The 17,904-nt window shown below is 41.2% G+C and overlaps 1 protein-coding gene across 1 annotated transcript in view; it reads right to left on the bottom strand.

Moving 5' to 3' along the window:
* LOC146690852 (obg-like ATPase 1) overlaps window positions 1-17,904 on the bottom strand; it is a 46,363-nt gene that overhangs the window by 3,561 nt on the left and 24,898 nt on the right. Inside the window, exons 5-9 of the mRNA XM_085433976.1 lie at window positions 17,466-17,641; window positions 13,902-13,982; window positions 13,438-13,535; window positions 2,685-2,825; window positions 2,033-2,129 (exon numbers count right to left, since the gene is read on the bottom strand). Coding sequence (XP_085290102.1) covers window positions 2,033-2,129; window positions 2,685-2,825; window positions 13,438-13,535; window positions 13,902-13,982; window positions 17,466-17,641 — 593 coding nt within the window. The remainder of the gene's footprint in view (window positions 1-2,032; window positions 2,130-2,684; window positions 2,826-13,437; window positions 13,536-13,901; window positions 13,983-17,465; window positions 17,642-17,904) is intronic.

Genomic DNA, 17,904 nt, shown 5'->3' with positions numbered 1-17,904 from the left:
TTGTTCTAAATAGCGAGGACATCAGTCATGCTGAGACGTGTGCATCTAAACACGGTGATGTCATCTGACTAAAATGTAACGTGTCTTGTGAGGATGAAGAGCGAGTGAGCTCATCTTCCCCTCTGGGTTGTGCTTAGTTTAAAAATGCTTAGAAAAGAAAAATAAAGGATCAAGTTTGATGTGTGGATGGGTGTCATATAATCTCCAACAAAACATTTAACATTCACCCGAAATATGATTTTGGTGAATCGTTTGAAGGTGGCTAAATTTTGTTTCAACCACAATATAAAAGAATTAGGGAAAAAAAGGAGACCCTGTCTAGTGGAGAGCAGAAATTCATATAGATCCCATTAAAAAAAAAGTATGTGTCATTTTTTCTCATGCCAAAAAAAATCAAGTGAACATTGTGTTCCTTATAAGAAACATGCAATTTTATTATATATTTATATAAATATATTTAAATGGAGAAAAAGGAAAAATCTTGTGCTTTTTAAAAAAAAATGTCTTTCTTATTAGTTAAAAAAGAAACAGGACATTTATCACTGCAATTTGCTATAGCAGATATTACAAATGCATATTGGAGTCCTCTAGGACATATTTGGAAACCTGTGTATTACTCATAATGTAACTGTCTGAAGCCACGTCTCTATCTAATAATAACAATAATAACAACAATAATAGTAATAATAATGAAGCACGAGATAGCATTTTAAATTAGTGTTTTGTTTGTGTGAAAAATCGATTCATCTTTTCGTGAAGAACAGTGCACTCGTAAATCTTATGCAAAATAATCCACCCATGCACTGAAAAGTAGATGTCTGAAAATAGGCTGAAGCCAATATGAGCTTATTCAAAGTCAAGGGAAAATGATCTTGGTAAAGCTGCATCACACGCAGAACAAACACCCCTATTTATGTGTGTTTTGTAAGTGGACAAGTGATGCCATCTTTGGGCAAGATAAAAATTTAAGCAGTATTTCCATCAGTGGTCAAATCTGTAACCCGCCCACACATGAGACTTTTTCTACCATTATTGCCTCCACCATCTATAGTGGGCTATTTCAAGATTTTGAACAAATTGAACAACAAAATGTGAACAGTGAACGGTCTCACACTCGGGGAACAAAACCATAATGATCTGCTTGGTGACAAGTTCTTTGAATAGATGCCATTGTGGAAAATTGCAATGCTTTTTTGAAAATGGGACTCCTTTTTTCAAACGGACAAGTTATGTTTATGAGATTGAAAGCATTCCGTATCGTAAAAAAAACACATTCAAATTACAATCCTTTGAAATATCTGATGGGATGAAAGAATGGATATGAATTTGTATGACTGAATACAACCCAAATCTTTAGTTGTTGAAGTTTCTCAAAAGTTACTTTGTTGTATTTTTAAACCACCGATATGAACGTATAAATGTTACTCAGACAAAATAGCTTATTATTTCTGCACTCGATACTTCTATCTGCTCAAGGAAAGAAAATATAAGTGGACACAATACCAACATGCAAAGCAAACATCTGTATTGATGTAAATGCTGCGATCCCATTGCACAAAGCTCTTGGCGGGCTGGGCTCAGTAAACTGAGACACACGGGGAGGAGGAGCCCCCAGCAAGGCCCACAAACAGTCGAATGAAAAGCGACATCAATTTTGGCACAGACAACCTCCGTCACACAGATTAGGCAGGCACAATGCACAGGCTCCTTATCTCCAGCGGCAGGAGGAGGGCAGGCAGATCTGCACAGGATGGAAACATTCTCATGGACGTAATGGGCAAAATCAATTGTTGCCCTCCTCAATCAATGTAGCCCCCAGTTTCACTGTTCAGCAGCTCACCAGTAATTGAAGTTATCCTTGGTCTGTAATGACTAGCTAAAGCACAACCATGACAAAGTTGAAAGTGTGCGATATCAGTGAAGGTGCCAGCAGGGTGGAACATGGGATACTGTGTGTATTCGTGTGTGTGTGTGTGAGTCTGATACACACGCTCACATGTACGTATGCGCACAGCAGGCAGCTGGCACTTACCCGAATGGTCCATGCACGGACCTCATCTGGTCCAGCAGTGAAGAAGTACTCCAGCTGCAGGGCTGCGTAGCCTGCCTTGATGATCTTGCTCAGGGCACTGGTGGGGAGAGATTTCAGCTTGAATCGAGGGGTCTGAACTGTTTAAGTATTCTTTATCGCTGCTGCTGCCTAGACAAAGTTCACCTCAATGGCAAGGCCCCATTCATTCCAATATAAACTCATTAAGTGAATAAGATGGGTCACTTCGTTTCGCATAAGACATTCAACTCTCCAATGGTTTCTTTGATTAATTAGGAGGCTTGTAGACTCATTTAACATTTTTAAGAATTCAACCCAATGCCTCGATCTTTGCTGAGAGAAAGAAGGGGGAAAAAAATCTGCTGTCACAATTTTTCTCTCCATAGAGGTTTTCACACAAGAACAATAAACCCAAAATGCCCAAGTTATAATTATACCTACAGATGACAGATGACAGTTAAAAACTTAATTTAGAGGAAAACCCTTTGACTGAGTTGTTCAGTAAGAAGAGGGATCCTTTGCTTTATAATGGTAATTACTCTGCCATTTATTATTCTATCAGCACATGCAATTAAAGGAGTGCATGGAGGACACAGCTGATAATAAAATGTGGGGAGACTGAATGCTAATTAACCTCTGCGTCTTGTGCTCTGTGCTGTACTTCTGCCTCTCCTCTTCACTCTTGTCCTGCAGCAGGCTCTCTAGGCCGCCACTAAAGGGGATGACCAAGGCTCCGGGGTCATGACTGTCCACCCACTCCTTGATTTTCACCAACCTGATTAAAAATAAATAAAAACAGCAGTCGCAAAACACGTTGGAGGACTTGATTAACATGAATGTATTTGTTATTCGCTGCATGCATGCATATTCATGAGAGCAGCTGAAAATATGAGTGTTTGTGGGAGACTGCACTCTAAAGGTGGCATTTCCTTTCAGAGTTTGACTTTCTTTCCGTTCAAGTTCTCAACTAAAAATCAGACTTGACTACACGTCCTTTATCAAAGAGAAAGAAACATAATAAAAATACAAAAACTGGATTTATATATATATATATATATATATATATATATATATATATATATATATGTATAAAACAGGTCCTAATATTTTCAGTGATCCTAAAATGATGCCAAAAGTAGGAGGGCATTCATTTCCACTTTAAGACATAAAGCAGTAAAAAGTGTCAAGAATATTAAATTTTGCTGAAGTTTGGGTTTTCATTCATTTTATTTTATTGTTAAATATGTTACCTGATTCTTTTTGTTTTCAGCACCTTCTTTATGGTGTTAAATGTTGTGTTTTGTATCATTAACCTAATTCAGACTTTTAAAGACATTTGTATGTCATTTCACGCTGTTTTGTCCTTGTTGTAATTTGAGGTATTCTTAAATTAATTGCACAGAAAGACAGTTTAGCCACTTTTAGGTGGAAAAGTGGCTAAGGTCAGCAGTTCGCCTCATGGCTTCTTTTCAAAAGAGTTCAAAAAACAAACAGATGATGCCACTGTGGTCACATTTTTTTTATACTTAATCAATAGCTGTGACTTCCCTTTTTGCACTTCTCGAATAAATGTGACACCTTTGCTCCTGCAGATAATAAATAAATGATTTAAATAGACATTAAAATAATCAGTTCGACAACAAGACTGTTCTTAATAAGTGCATTTTGAAATCGCTCAAGCAAAAAGTCACACATTTCTCTCTGAAATGTGGAAGTGAAATTCACGATATACTTTTTTAAACTATGAAAAAAGAAATCTTCCACCAGCCGAGTGTTTTTTTGAATGTTAGATAAACATTAACATTCAAGCAACGAGAAAGCACTGCAACTAACCACCTACTGTTATCTTTGGCACTTTCTTAACTGCATGATCTTTTTTTTCCTTTACGTGTTCTTGTCCAGCAGGACACCTGACATTGCAGGACAAAGATATCCTCACAGCTAATGGTAACCCTCAGTCAGAACAATACGAGGGGGTTAGAGCAATTATGAGATTAGCCTCACAAGCTCCGAGGCTGGGATTGGACGGATCTCAAAGAGCAGCATCACACAAATCCATTTTCACACGGCGGCTCCTGGGCTGGATTGATTCTAAGGGGTCCCTGTCATTATCTGTAATCCTAGTTTCCTGTTTAAAGCCCATAAGAATCAAAGACTGGGAGGAACCACACCACCTCAATACCACATCTATTCCAATAACAATGTCACCGCTTTATCACCTGCAGCACCCTATCGCTGCTCCTACCTAATGATTATCAGTATACAATATATGACAAGGTAACGGGCAAAACGAAGAGCACAGTTTTGCTTTGATTGAATGTTTTTCTCAACAAGTTAAAATAACACCACAGGCCGGCGCAGTAAATCTGAAATGCCTCATATGCCAGGTCATCTGTCTGCCTTTTCAGATGGACATCTATTAAGAGGAATAACCTAATATTTCCCTTACTGTTCACACCATGTATGCAGATCTGACGCTTGACTGCCACCACAATAACACACAATAAGGTGGCATCCAACGTCTCGCCAATAAAGGACAGAAAAATAAAACACATTTAGCCAAAGCAGAAAACCTGAAAACATAGGAGATGGAGGGCGCTCCAAGAGGGGAAAAATCCAATCTGAGATAATAACAGCTGTAGTTTGTCACTTTTAGCAGCACAGCTGTCTATTTGGTGGCACGTTATTTGCATTCCTCAGGTATTGCGTTCTCTACAGGCGGCTGAATAATGATTCACAAATCACTCTCTCCACACCAGTCAAGGGCTGTGATCCTTTGAATAGACCATTGTACCTGAGACTGTAATTGGTGAAGACTTGACAGAGCTGAGCCAAGCCAGCCAAGTAACAAAGAGGCTCTTGGTAGAAGGCTGAGGGATGATTTTAATAATGTGAAGCCGAGACGGAGAACGTGAGCTGCAAATGAGCACGGGGGTCTCCGGGTCCTTGCACTGAGTGACACAGGACCAGACAAACACCTTGCCACAGGAACATGAAACACCCCCTTCCCACAACTCCAGAAACAAAGCGCTGTCAATTAAGAGCTTTGAAGTGCCATCAACATGACTCCCAAAACCAATTCTGTCAACTTCACCACTGTCTACCCGTGCCACTTTGCAATTTGTATTTATGTCCCTTCCAATTATTTGTGTGAAATTTTATGTGGATGTGTAAATTTGGAAAAATGTTTATGTAAAACATGCTGCAGATTTCTTTGTGTCTTTATGGCTCTCAGTCATACTAAAGAATAAAGGGGTGTTCTTGTTCGTGGAGGCCCATTCACAGTGTGAAATGCCTATTTAACACAAGAAACAGGCCTGACTTTTGTTTTAGAGGAAGGTTTACTGCCTGATTAAAAATAAGCAAGTGAAAAGATATGCAGTTTTGTTAAAATCAGTAATAAGATGTAAGTAAAATATTTTCCCTGTAGGTCTTCTTCATCAACCTCGTACTCTAAACTAATACAAGTGAGAAAGATGTGTGTGCGTGTGTGTGTGCGTGTGTGTGTGCATGTGTGTGTGCATGTGTGAGAGAGAGCGTGTGCGAGTGCATGTGTCTTGTCAGTCTCTATTATGTCCCAGAACTGAGTGCCATCTCTCACTGCTCGGTTAATAGAAAGATTCAGCACTTTCTGCTCTTGATATCCCTCTCTGAACAAATGATGCCTGAAATTTTTATTCTTTTTATAATGGAATTCCAATGGCTTCTGCTGCAAATCAAGTGGAAATTTTTGCATATCAAGTGGGAAAAATTAAATGTTAACCACGTTTTAATGTGATTAAGGGTGACAGAGACATTATTTCTGCTAATCATTCACTGGCTTGAAGGCTCAAACAAGTCCAAGGAACAAGCTGTGTTTGTGCTCTCAGATCAAATGGAAAAATATAGTTTTTTTTAACCAGAAAAACTTTGGCAAAACTCAAACATGTATGCATTATTATTATTATTATTTTTTAAAGGTAAAAAACAGTCAACATGAAACCAAGACCATGTGACACCTTACATCTTACGTCTAGAAAATATAATAGGCATCACACCATTTGTTGCAAGCTTTGGATCTAATGCTTATTGTATTTAAAGTACATGTAATTTAAAACACAATATATTCTACAATTACAAGAAGAAAAAACCCCACAATTGGACCTTTTGCAACAGACTGGCTCTGAATAGAGATGTTCCCCAGGTGGGGCCACCCTCCGGAGCTTGCCTATTTGTCTTTTTGTGTGAGAATCCTAAAGGGGGATAATTCCTGTGTTTCTGAATGCCTGGGGGCTTCCCTGGGCTTTGTCAGAGCTTTGATCTGCTTAAATGGCTCAAACAATAGGAACATCTAAAGTACAGGGGCAGCTACCTGAGAAATGACCTGGGCCTGCGTCTGACATACACTCAAACAGGTTGGCTTCATCATGAGTGCAGAGCCAGTTAAGCCTGTATAAGGTCGGCCACCTCCGGTTTGAGTGCTCAGTCCCGATGCGATTGAGTGCTGACAGACCCGAAGAGTAATCCGCTACCTACATCCTCCACAGCTCGATCACTGACACACCCACAGGTGAGCTCCCAGCACCTGAGTCCGGGTAGCTCAGCTGAATGTGTTACTTACTCCCTTCACATGTCCTGACAGCTACTGGCTTAGATGCCAGGCACAGAATCATCAAGTAATAAACCCAGAGTCCCCCCTGTTTGTCTGGTCCCAGGTTACAAGGATGAGCAACCTAGGGGGCCAAGATGTTGCGGCACACAGCATATACTACCCCCTCCTCTTCCCTTCCTCTGTGGCGGGAGAGAGAAATGAGAGGTATGAGCTCATGGTGGCTTTTGAGGCTGGGAAGTCGGGGGCTCTGTGGGAAGCTTTTCATCCTCCCAGTGGTGAGCTCCTGAGCGACAAGAGTGCAGACGCTCTGTGCTCCCTGTGGCCATAGCCGGATGGAAAGGCATTACCCATCGCGTCTTTAAGAAAGGGAGGAGATCTGACACATACACACACATACGCGCGCGCACACACAGACACACTATCAGCAATATTACCAACTTCTTTCAATCTTCAAAGCAATCATGGGCTGGAGGAAACAGAACATGGCGCACGCACAATGGGAGCAGCTTTAATTAAGAGCATCATCTCACATCGTATCTCAAACAAACCTTGAGGGTGTGCTGGTAACAAGCTTTTTAAAACAACTTTCCTTTCTTTGATAACTACACCCATTAAATATTGTGACTTTAAACGTTTGCACATGATAGATGAAACCTTAACAACCCCATCCGCCATAGATTTGTCTTTAAGATGGTCGTTAAGGACACAATATCAAAGCCATAACTCATTAAAGATATTTCTGTGGGGTGGGGGTGCAAAAAAAACCAAACAAAAAACAGGCAAACATGAGAAATTCAAACAGTAACCCAGAGGAGTACATTCTACATCACCCAAAATAATTCTCTTATATGGGGTATCCATGCTGTCATTCATGGCAGTTGACTGGGCGAGAGAAAATAAGGGGGCTGGGGGTAGAGAGGGGGGAGTCATCAAGATGTGACAATTGTGACAAGAGCAGGCAAAGTGTAGCGCTGAAGAACACCACACGGATTTCTCCATCTCTTCTTTTTTTCCAGGATGACAGCTTAATGTCTACCACATGCAATATTTATTCTCATCGTGTGTCAGACTGTCTAGCTGTCCTAGGGAGTACAAAGAATGCCACTTATTAGAATAAAAGCAGAAGGAAGGTAATCAAGGACATATGTAACATCAGCCAATCATGCCCCCCCCCCTCCCCAACACCGCTTACAATCCGACATCTTTTTTTTCTCCCCTCGTCCATTCATAACAGTTTCAACAATAATCCTGATAATAAGCGCTCAGGAGCTGTATGTGGCAACAGTAAAATTCATTTATTTGTCTCATTAAACTTGTCGAGGCTACAGGCCACTCACTGCAGCATGTGTCCCTGGCCTTAAGCTTATCGCAAAGATAACACAAAGCTCATCTCAAGAAGCTCAACTATCAAAATCTAGCATTTGCACAGATGCGAAACTCGTAGACATTTATTTCTATGTCAGCAAAATGCCAGGAGAACAATCCCCCCCGTGTGTGTCTTCAGAATAAGTGGATTATGAACTATTGGGGGCAGACTGACTCAGCATTTATCAGATTTGAGGCTGAGGAATGAGGGAGTAATCTATACCGGGGTTTGGAGACCAAACTGAAGAATATAGAAAGAAGATGAAAAACTTTTAGTCTCAATTTTACTACAAAGTATTCATCACGAAGCACATCAAAGACAATGGGGTCATGTGGTACACGGCAACAGTGCCCTTTCATTACCTGGACAGGGGACAGTCAATAACTGGGGTAACAGAGTCGACAGGACTTTACATCTGTTTCAGTTTTACTGTACTTCCTCTCCTGTTGTTTTCACTCATTGAAAGCTAGCTGACAGCATCCATTAGGACCGACTGCGGATAGTAGGGTATGCATCCTACCATGGGAAAGTGTTTCTCGGGATCCCACACTGAACAAGGACAGAGTGGACAAATCAAACAGGAGTATGCAATCGTATATCTCCCACATGGCTTTGAAAAGTGAACTCTAACTCCCTAGATAGTAGTTCCTAAAAAAAACTTGGATGGAGCCAGTGGTTTTGCACTCAATAAAGTTTCACTTGTGTTTGTGTGAATTATGGTTTGGAGTAGCTGAAGTGGGTAGCAGTGATTTCTTTCATGGACTGGCTTTGTCTGTGGGTTTGACTTTTTTTTCAGTCTTTAAATGTTGGTGTGGTTCCTGAAACGAGTGTTTGTTTGTCAAAATTATAAGACAGCGAAAAAATAATGCATGATAAAGTTGTTACTGACATTCTTCAGGACCAAAAAGCAGAGGTAACAAAATACAAGTCAACCCTTAAGCTGAGCAGACATAGTATACCCCCCTTCTCCACATCGAGTTGTCTGCTGTGAGACAGAGTGGCACAATGCTGCAGCTCCTCTCAGGGCTTCCTTTACTTCAATTGTGAAAGCTCCTCCTACAGGCAGACCGGAGTATCAGACTCTGGGGAAATAACAACCTCTGTGGCTGGATTTCCTCAACCTACTCGGAGATATTACCTCATGTTTACACCGCATTTGCCTCAAAGGTTACGCCGGGGACAAATCTACATTCTTCTCATTGTCAACAAATCCAGTGCTGAGATTTAAACTGGTGCACCGACTCTTTCTCTCAGTATTTTCTCATCCTCCTGCTCTGTCAGCCCAAAACCAATTTGCTCCTACTCAAAAAAAGATACACCTTGAAACAAATACATATCCATATGTAAGCTTTAATATAATTTTCCACCACAGAAAGGCGCTGTACTTTTTAGTCAAATAACTATAATTTGGTGTATTTTGGGGTTCATTTTTAGTCTATTTAAAATATATACATGGGGTATTTTTTATTTTCTGAAAACAGAATTTTATATAAGGACAGCTTCCACAATTTTGCACTGTTTCTATTTATTGTATCTCAACATTGTGGGCCATGTATATTTTTTTACTGCTCTTGGAAAATAAAAAACATTAATAGGATTGGTCTTCTTGGTTTTGGTCTTATTATTACTTTGGAATTAGTGAAATAAGAGATACTGGAAATATTGCTTTTTTTTTTTTTTTTTGCCTGTCCCGTTTGGCTCTTTTGCCATCAGAATTGTTGTCTAAAGGCAAAGAAAGATGCCCAACGGATTTACTTTACCAAATTGACCATCCCAGCCTTGCCATAATGGTCCATTTGATTCACCTTTTATTGTTTATTTTATTTTCACTTACTGAACATGGGACAGACTTGACTGGGGGAAAGAAGGGGAGAAAGAAAGAGGGAAAGAGAAACAGCTGAGAAGAGGGACGGGGGAGAAGGGCAAAAACCAAAAACCAACAGAATGAGCAGAAAAAGAAAAAAAAGAAGAAAAAAAGAAAAAAAAATGCATATATCAATCATATATTGCTTTCTTATCTTTGAACACACCAGCGTTAAACAAGGCCTTGTGCTGAAATCAGACTGGTCAGGTCTTCTGAAGCATCACCGTTGTCTGAAATGGCTAACGAGGGGAATCAGGATTGCAGAAGATTTTCTGAATTACATCACGACAAGAAAACATTAGCAAGTAGATTATAGATATGGATGCATTTGTGGTAGGAAAACACAATTAGGTAGAGACCGACAGAAAGAGCAGCTGTGGCATGTTAAAGTTGGCGCTTTCCGGCATAAAGAATAATGAGAGAGGTACCAAACGTAACACGCACTGGAGGCAAACAATGCTTAAGAGAGATAAAGTACGAATACGTTTGGAAGAGTACAACAACAAAAAAGTATTTGGAGATTAAAGAGAAAAGTACACATCCTCAGACCTATGCCCACTTGTATACAGGCAGACAAACAGACCCTGACTAACATACATGCTCACACATGCAAACACACGCACGCAGACACACGCACACACACGCACAGAGTTAATAAAAGCTGCAAGCAGTGGTACCCTGCAGTTCTTACACTCACCAGGAGAGCCCACACGGCAGAGGCACTCACAGACAGGTCACGCTTGCCGGTTTCCTTAAAGGTCAACTCATCTACTTAAGAGGCACCAATTTACTTTAATGCACATTGTCCAAAAGAAGGAGAAGAAAAAGGCAGAAAAAGAAATGACAAGGGAGGAAAAAACATCACAGTATAGCTGAAGTGTCCTCTAATTGTGTCTTCTGTCATTACAAAATATGAATACTCTTCGAAGATTAAGAAGAAGATTAAATAAATATCTGATATCAAATCTATTAAAAGAAAGAAAGAGTCCTAAAATTGGCGAGGCCACGTGCTTGTAAAATACACAACGTCTTAGATGACGAGTAAAGATGCCAGCATTGGGCAGACTGCAGCCACCACATTATCAACAGCGCTCTCACAGACACACACACGCACACACACACACACACTGCGCTCTGTTGAATAGTCTTCCAGGCAGCTCACTGACGCCGGGGAAAGAGGAGAAAGCCTCTTGATAGACTCTTGTAGATGCCATTCCCTATCACGCAATGCCTCTCAGTCATAAACACATGACAAATGCAGCCTTAATCATTTTTTACGAGCGGGGATGTGCAGGGGGCAGTGCATGGCTAGAGGGGAGAGGGGAGCGGTGAGCAGCAGGCGGCCCCCTCTGCACAGAGGAGAGGGCTGTGTGGTAAAGTCTCCTCTGGAACATCACTCGGCCAGCGCGCCTTTGATCTCCACACCGCAATTACACCAGCATCCAAATGAGCATGGAGTCGCCTCTGAAACAGACTTCAAACATGCACATGTACGCATTCTCATACACATACACTGTATAGGATTGGAGCCATGTGCTCCTCTCAACAGTAAATGATGTACTGTCTCCAGCAGAGAACCTGGGGATGAAAGGAGGCCTTGCTCCTTGTCTGATCCCTCCATTAATGATGGCTTTCTAAAGCTAATACTCTGTATTCTTGTCTAAACAAGGCCAGCTTGGTATGTGGTTCCCATACTCCAAACAGGATGATCCCGGTTAACAACAGAATGTTTTTGGAGACTTACAATACTAAATAAAACTATTGCAAACGATGATGCAATTGCCATAACTATTTCGAGAAAATGCTATTAAATGGCTATAATAATAAAAAAAAACCTAAATTATAATGCATACATTAAAAATATCAGGATCGTGTAACTGAGATTAAATAGCATGAACCTCAATCTTGCTTGGCAGCATCTCAACAAAACACCTTAAATATAAAAGAGCTTAAAAAAATAAAAAGAAGCAGGGAAGTGAACCTGTGAAAAGGCCTGAATGGGTGTCCTGAGAGACACAGATAAAATTGGCTTATTTGCCTCATTCTACGATTCGCCTTCTTTCCCTGAACACATTAAACCTGGGATTGCAATTTGTCTTGCTGTTTGCTTTGAATAGTCCTTAACCGTATCATCATCTCAACTGTGCTGGTGGAAAAACACGGGAGCATGGCGACAGCCAAATGGCAGTCTGGCGTCTCTGCAGCAGACTAGCTGCCATTAGGGCTGAGAGCAGCATTTATTGTACAATTAGGGACAGCTAGATCTACCTGTAATCATCTCCATACAGGTGTGAGCTCCTCTCTGGACAAGGGAAGTGACTCATCACTTGTCAAACATCAACACTTTGATGTCGGCATTGTTCATCGCGGAGCCCTCGGGACACCTGAGCACTACTGTTTAAAACACTCCGCGATTTATTGCATTTCACACAGTTAGAAACATGCACGCACACACACAACATGAGAAAAAAAAGGGGGGAGGGGGGAACCTCTATTCCTACTGATGACGGATGTTCCACTTGCCATGAATCATTTGATTTATGAGTTCTCTTCCTCCTCCCTCCGTCTGACAGTCATACTTTCGTGTCAGGAACATTTTAACAAACAGTCATAGGTAAACAACTTCACTTGTAATACAATGCTGCCAAGTAAAGCGCCAAAAACAAATTTTCTAAGAAGTGACACCACCAGCCTGGAGGGCAATTGGAAAAGTGTGATAACAATCCACAAGTTGGTATTATTGACAAAATGGCTGCAGTGTGGGAAAAGTAGCCCTTTCAGACATAATGGATGTCAAACACCAGCCTTCTGGATCAGCTCTCACTGAGGCCACATGACAACATTACTACAAAAAAGTGCTTGTAAGGATCACAGAGCTGGAAGTTTATATCAGTGCCTTCAAGGTCATCTTTAGCCCTTTGACATCGTGACCAGTGTTGTACCTGAAAGCATGAGTCATGCAATTCCCCATACATGCGCATTATTATGGAAAACAGTCAGTTAAACACATCTAGGAAGCCTCGGCTGTCGTTCTGAACTGTGGGAATTTCATGGCTGTGAAGAGATGCTTGTAAAGCAAGAGCAACAACATGTGAAGACAAAACCAAATATTTGCAAAAACAATTTCAGATAATCTTTAAGGAGTCTTGCCCCTATGATTTACTGGCCCAGATGATTTTAATCAGCTGCTTGGCTTCAAAATGTACATACGCTTGTTTTGTTTTGTCATTTAAAGCCTTCGCTCTCTTTGATATCATATGGAAATGAGAAATTTTGCTGGAAATGGAGACCATATGCTCGTATGGGCTTAATGAAGTGCAGAGTCTGGGGCTGGGTGTTGTGTTAGAGCTTACTTAGTGCCACCTCCAGGCAGATTCTCTCACAGAGATATGACTGTTGTTGTCAGCAGGAGACCACAGTAAGTCTCACACAACGGCAAATGCGCACACGTTTAGATTAAACTAAGTAAAAATGAACGCTATTCCTTACGTAAGTAGAAGGAAAGCTCTTTAGCGATGATTAGTGAGAGCGATGAATCTGCTCCCGCCCTTCTTCGAAGTACTCACCATTTGTTCTTTCTTCTTATGTAGTCTTTCTCAGAGAGATTAACGAGGTAGATCATTGGTTTGGATGTCAAAAACAAGTATTTGTTCAGCACTTCGATCTGTAGAAAAAGACAGACAAGGCAAGTACTGAGAATCCACAACTTTCCAAAGTAGCCTTTGAGGACAACACAGAGACAAGCGAAGCCAAATCAAATTAGAGTCTGGTGTATAGGCTCTGTGGGGCGCAACTAGGAAGCCTCTAAATCAAGATCAGCATGGCCAGATGTCATTAGCTTGTACAAAAGCAATGTCAAAATATAACTGTGCATAATATTAACTTGCGATTTGCACAAAAAACATGTTGCTTGAAAAACAAAACACAAAAAACAAAAGAAGAGGAAACAGCAGTTGTACTTTTAGGTCAGATGAAAAGATTAGCATGATAAATCGCGCCAATAAATGTGACAGCAACATCAAAGGCTTACCTCCTTGTCGTTCCAGTCGTGATAGTAGCGGATGTGTTTCTTTTCATCCACTACCCAGCTCTTGATTTTGCACATAATGTCCTGTATGGGGTTAAAATAGAATGAACAAGGAGCCATTAAAGGAGATGAAAAAGAATATAAACCCAGCAGGGTATGGGGTAATTATTTCCTAAATGCATGGCATCCTGATGCCAAAATGAACAATGGCCTTTGCTCGCATTCAAGCAGGAGTGGCCTATCTTTGACAGGGATGGCATGCACAAGACCCCCTTCCCTCCTTTAAATCATGACAAAATGCCTTCTGGGGTGTCTCTCTCAGAGTCTCAGCTTTATACATCAATATTCCATCGGGACTGTTTAATGAAAAGGATAGAGAGAGGAGACGAAATTGGAAAGAGCGGGGAACTAATTGGAAGTTGGTTAGTAAGGTGTAAATTATTGGTCCCTCCTCAGGCACTTTGCAGAATGTAGTCCTACTGAATAAGGACTAGTGAGGTACAGAGCTAATTATTCAGTGTTTCTTCTGGAGAAAATATTGAGCATTTCCAGCTATGTATGCCACATTCATTACTGAGGTACTTGTGGGTTGAGACCACAGGCAAGACTGGGTCTTGACAGGATCTGGAAGCGGAAAAGGGTGGGAAAATGGGAGGGAGGTAGTTATAAAATTTGTAATAAAGAAATTGAGCCTATTATTGTTGATCCAGCCCCACAGAAATTAGCGGAACACATTCTTTTTGTTCCTGTCAACTTGACCTCCCCCTTCATATAAAAACTCCCCCACCCCCTGCAACACTCCCCCTACCTCCTTTTCCCTCCCCAAACCCTTGCAGCACTTCACAATCATACTCCCTTTTGAAAGAACTGAGGAAAAAATCCTGCCAGAGCCTCAATTACACAATGGCAGAAAAAGCTCCACACACTGACCCCCAGCCAGCTGCATTCACTCTCTGCACATCTCTCTCCACAGGAATTCTAAAGGCCTTTTAGTCAGGCAGCCAGAGTGCAGCCAGCGGGAGAGAGCGCAGGAAGAGCTGCATACACTCCGCCCGCGCCGGCCCAAGTCTTCACAGAGAGATTAATCATCTGTGAAATGGAAACAGCAAACGGCCAGTGACACAGGCTGAACCCGCTCCAGGTTTCCCTCATCAGCTCGCAGCCGCCGTGCAGAGCTCCTCTAACAGGCAGGTGTTAATAAAAGGCATATAGGTCCCACAGGGGTCAAACACATACGCTTGCCACCATGAAGCGCCGCTGGTGGGCCGGTTTCTTATTATTGTTTTGCAGGGAGAGGGGATTTGAGGATTCACTTGGACAAAAGCAATGAAACATTGTTCTTGTAAACACAGCACCAGAAAACATGTTTACATTTTTTAACAATGCATAAATTTGAGCCTTGTAGTGGTGCGTGCACATAAATTTAGCACAACAAAATATTAGAACTTTTAGGAATTTGAACCTTACAGTAATTTCCATATATGTCTTTAGTTTTCCTAAATAGTATAACATCATCTGTGTAGCAGTGTTTTTTTTAACAGTTTCGATAAAACTGCATACTTCGTCACAACTCAAATCCTTTAATCTGATAATGTCAGTCTTGTCTTTAAGGATTTTGTCTTGTGCCGACATCCGGTTTCAGCAGGAAGTTAGGCTGATTTGTGTCACAAACTACAATTATTCAGTGTTGTCCTTTTGGTGTTATCTTATACTGCATAATTATATGCTGCTTTGCACAGTAGTTTTCTTTCAGAGTAATACACTATGCTGGCACTGTGTTTCTATGTAACAGGGCAAAGGTCTGCATTTTTCTGCAAGGCAACACTTTGCCCTTTCAATCCAACACTTGATGAGTGCAAACAGAAGCAAATTCACATGAACTCAATGCTGACCTTCTTCTTTTTTTCAAATTAAGAATATTTTCAGTTTTCTAACACAGCAACTTGTGGGCTTTGAGATGCTTGATTTTATTTAAAATACACTGCTGCTTTTCGTGCAAAAAACCCTCCCTTGATTTTTGAATTTTTAGGCCATGTTTTAACAAGAAACAGGGTGCATCATCCTGAATTATGTCATATTTACCACTGTGATAATCACCACAGACTTAAATAGTACAATAAGACACTCTCACATTTCAATCCCATTAAACGAATTCTTTAAATCTGTTAGGAACAGGATAAAATATGCTTTTATTCATGAATTTTCACACCACACGCAGACCTTTAGAGTATATAGACAAATGAGTGCGACAAAGGAAATTAAATCCCATTTCAAAGGTCTTTCAAGCAATCACCTTTTAAAAGGCTGCACACAATATCCTTTTTATTTCACATTATTTCGTGGCACTGCAAAAGAAAGAACGAGCACCATTGTTTCTACTAAACTGTACATTTTTAGACATAGTCTCGATGTTCTGCATATAGATGTTGAATTAGACGTGCGTACGTGTGCCTACACACAGCTGAGCATGTCACACGCTAGGCTCAGCCTGTGAGACAATCACACAATCCCTCCCATCTAAAAGCTTAGTGCAGCCTTTGATAAGCACCATTCTTTGCCATCTAAAGAGGTCTTCTATAGATTCTCACTTGCCGACGCGTGCACAACCTTTGACAAGTAATGTAGATCATTTTTATTCATTGCCTAAAATTGTTAGCAATTATGTGCGTAAGCGGCCACCTGCCTAGCCTGAATGGCTCCTGTCTGCGGGGCTACAGGGGTGTGGGGAAGTGCTGCTGGCTGTAAGGGGGTGGGTGGGTGGGGGGGTTTCGTCTGAGGGAAACCAACCAGTCACGGGGGCCTCTGCAGCAGGTGAAATAGCCCCTCTCGTTAGTGTAATGAGTGGTCAGAGCCTTGGTGTGTTGGGGCCTGAAATTGGGCATGCTGCTCCAAGTGAAAGGCCAGATCCCCCTTGCTTGCTGGCCCATCCTAACCTGCTCCAATGATGGAAGGGCATCATGTGACATTTGCAACCAAATCATTGCTAAAGTTAGCTGCTCAGCCTCATTACCGGAACAATATAACCACCTGAGTGTGTGCGAGCATCCATATATATTTTGATCTATCATCCAAGATGTGGATTCTTTTCTCATCTTGCCTTGCATTTTGCCCTGCACCACCGAGAACTGAGAATCTTCTGTCAAAGCATATTCTAAACATTTACTGTATTGATAGCAAGGTATAGGCATATGTGTCACCCACTATATGGCCTCACACAATTTCCCGAGCTGCTGTAGGTGTATAAGCATGAGACAGAGCTGTGCCATGATTTGAGTATTACTTTAGATGAAAAGAGCTGTGTGGAAACACTTTCATTAGCCCAGTGCTGTGACCCAGGGTCAGTAGCTGAATAAGTAACTCTCTATTAATGATTTCTACAGCAGAAAACCCCTGACCCCTGATCACTTTCAATCTCAGAAAGGGAAAAATGGGCCAGGGGGAGGGGTGAGACCTATTGGAGGGAGATTAAAAAAACATACTTTTTTTTTCCTTGGCCATGTGTGGGTGGGTTATTATTTGTGCCTTGCTGTGAGGGGGAGCAAAGGGCCTGCTGGGACATTGACTCACATATTCTGGTTTGAGTTTCTTGTCACTGCCTCTAATGGCTGTCTTCTCTAGCTTGTCAATAATAGGGCTGATCATCTCCTCATCCTTCAGCCTCAGCTCCTCGTGGATGATCTCCATGTCCCTCACTGGGTCCACTGTCCCCTCCACATGGATGATATCCTCATCATCAAAAGCACCTGCAGGGATAAGATACAAACACATAGGGAGAGCATCAGGATAAAGGTTTTTTTCTTCTTCTTAGAAATAACAACAGCACTGCTTTAGATGAACACGTATAATCCAAACAACAAATTGGGGTAACAGAATCAATGACATTGACTTTTTGGAAATCAAATGTGAAACAGTGATTAGATTCAGCCCAGGAAAAGCATTATTTTTTGCAGAGAATATGAAAAAAAGGCATCCACATAAAAAAGCACAATGTCAGTCATAGAAATGC

This window comes from Copadichromis virginalis, linkage group LG16, assembly GCF_057382275.1.
Source record: "Copadichromis virginalis isolate Kocher_CV1m ecotype Utaka linkage group LG16, C_Virginalis_male_GT1.1, whole genome shotgun sequence".
Taxonomy (NCBI): Eukaryota; Metazoa; Chordata; class Actinopteri; order Cichliformes; family Cichlidae; genus Copadichromis; species Copadichromis virginalis.
Note: the sequence above shows the minus strand (reverse complement) of the source record. Positions and strands in the feature narration are given on the sequence as shown.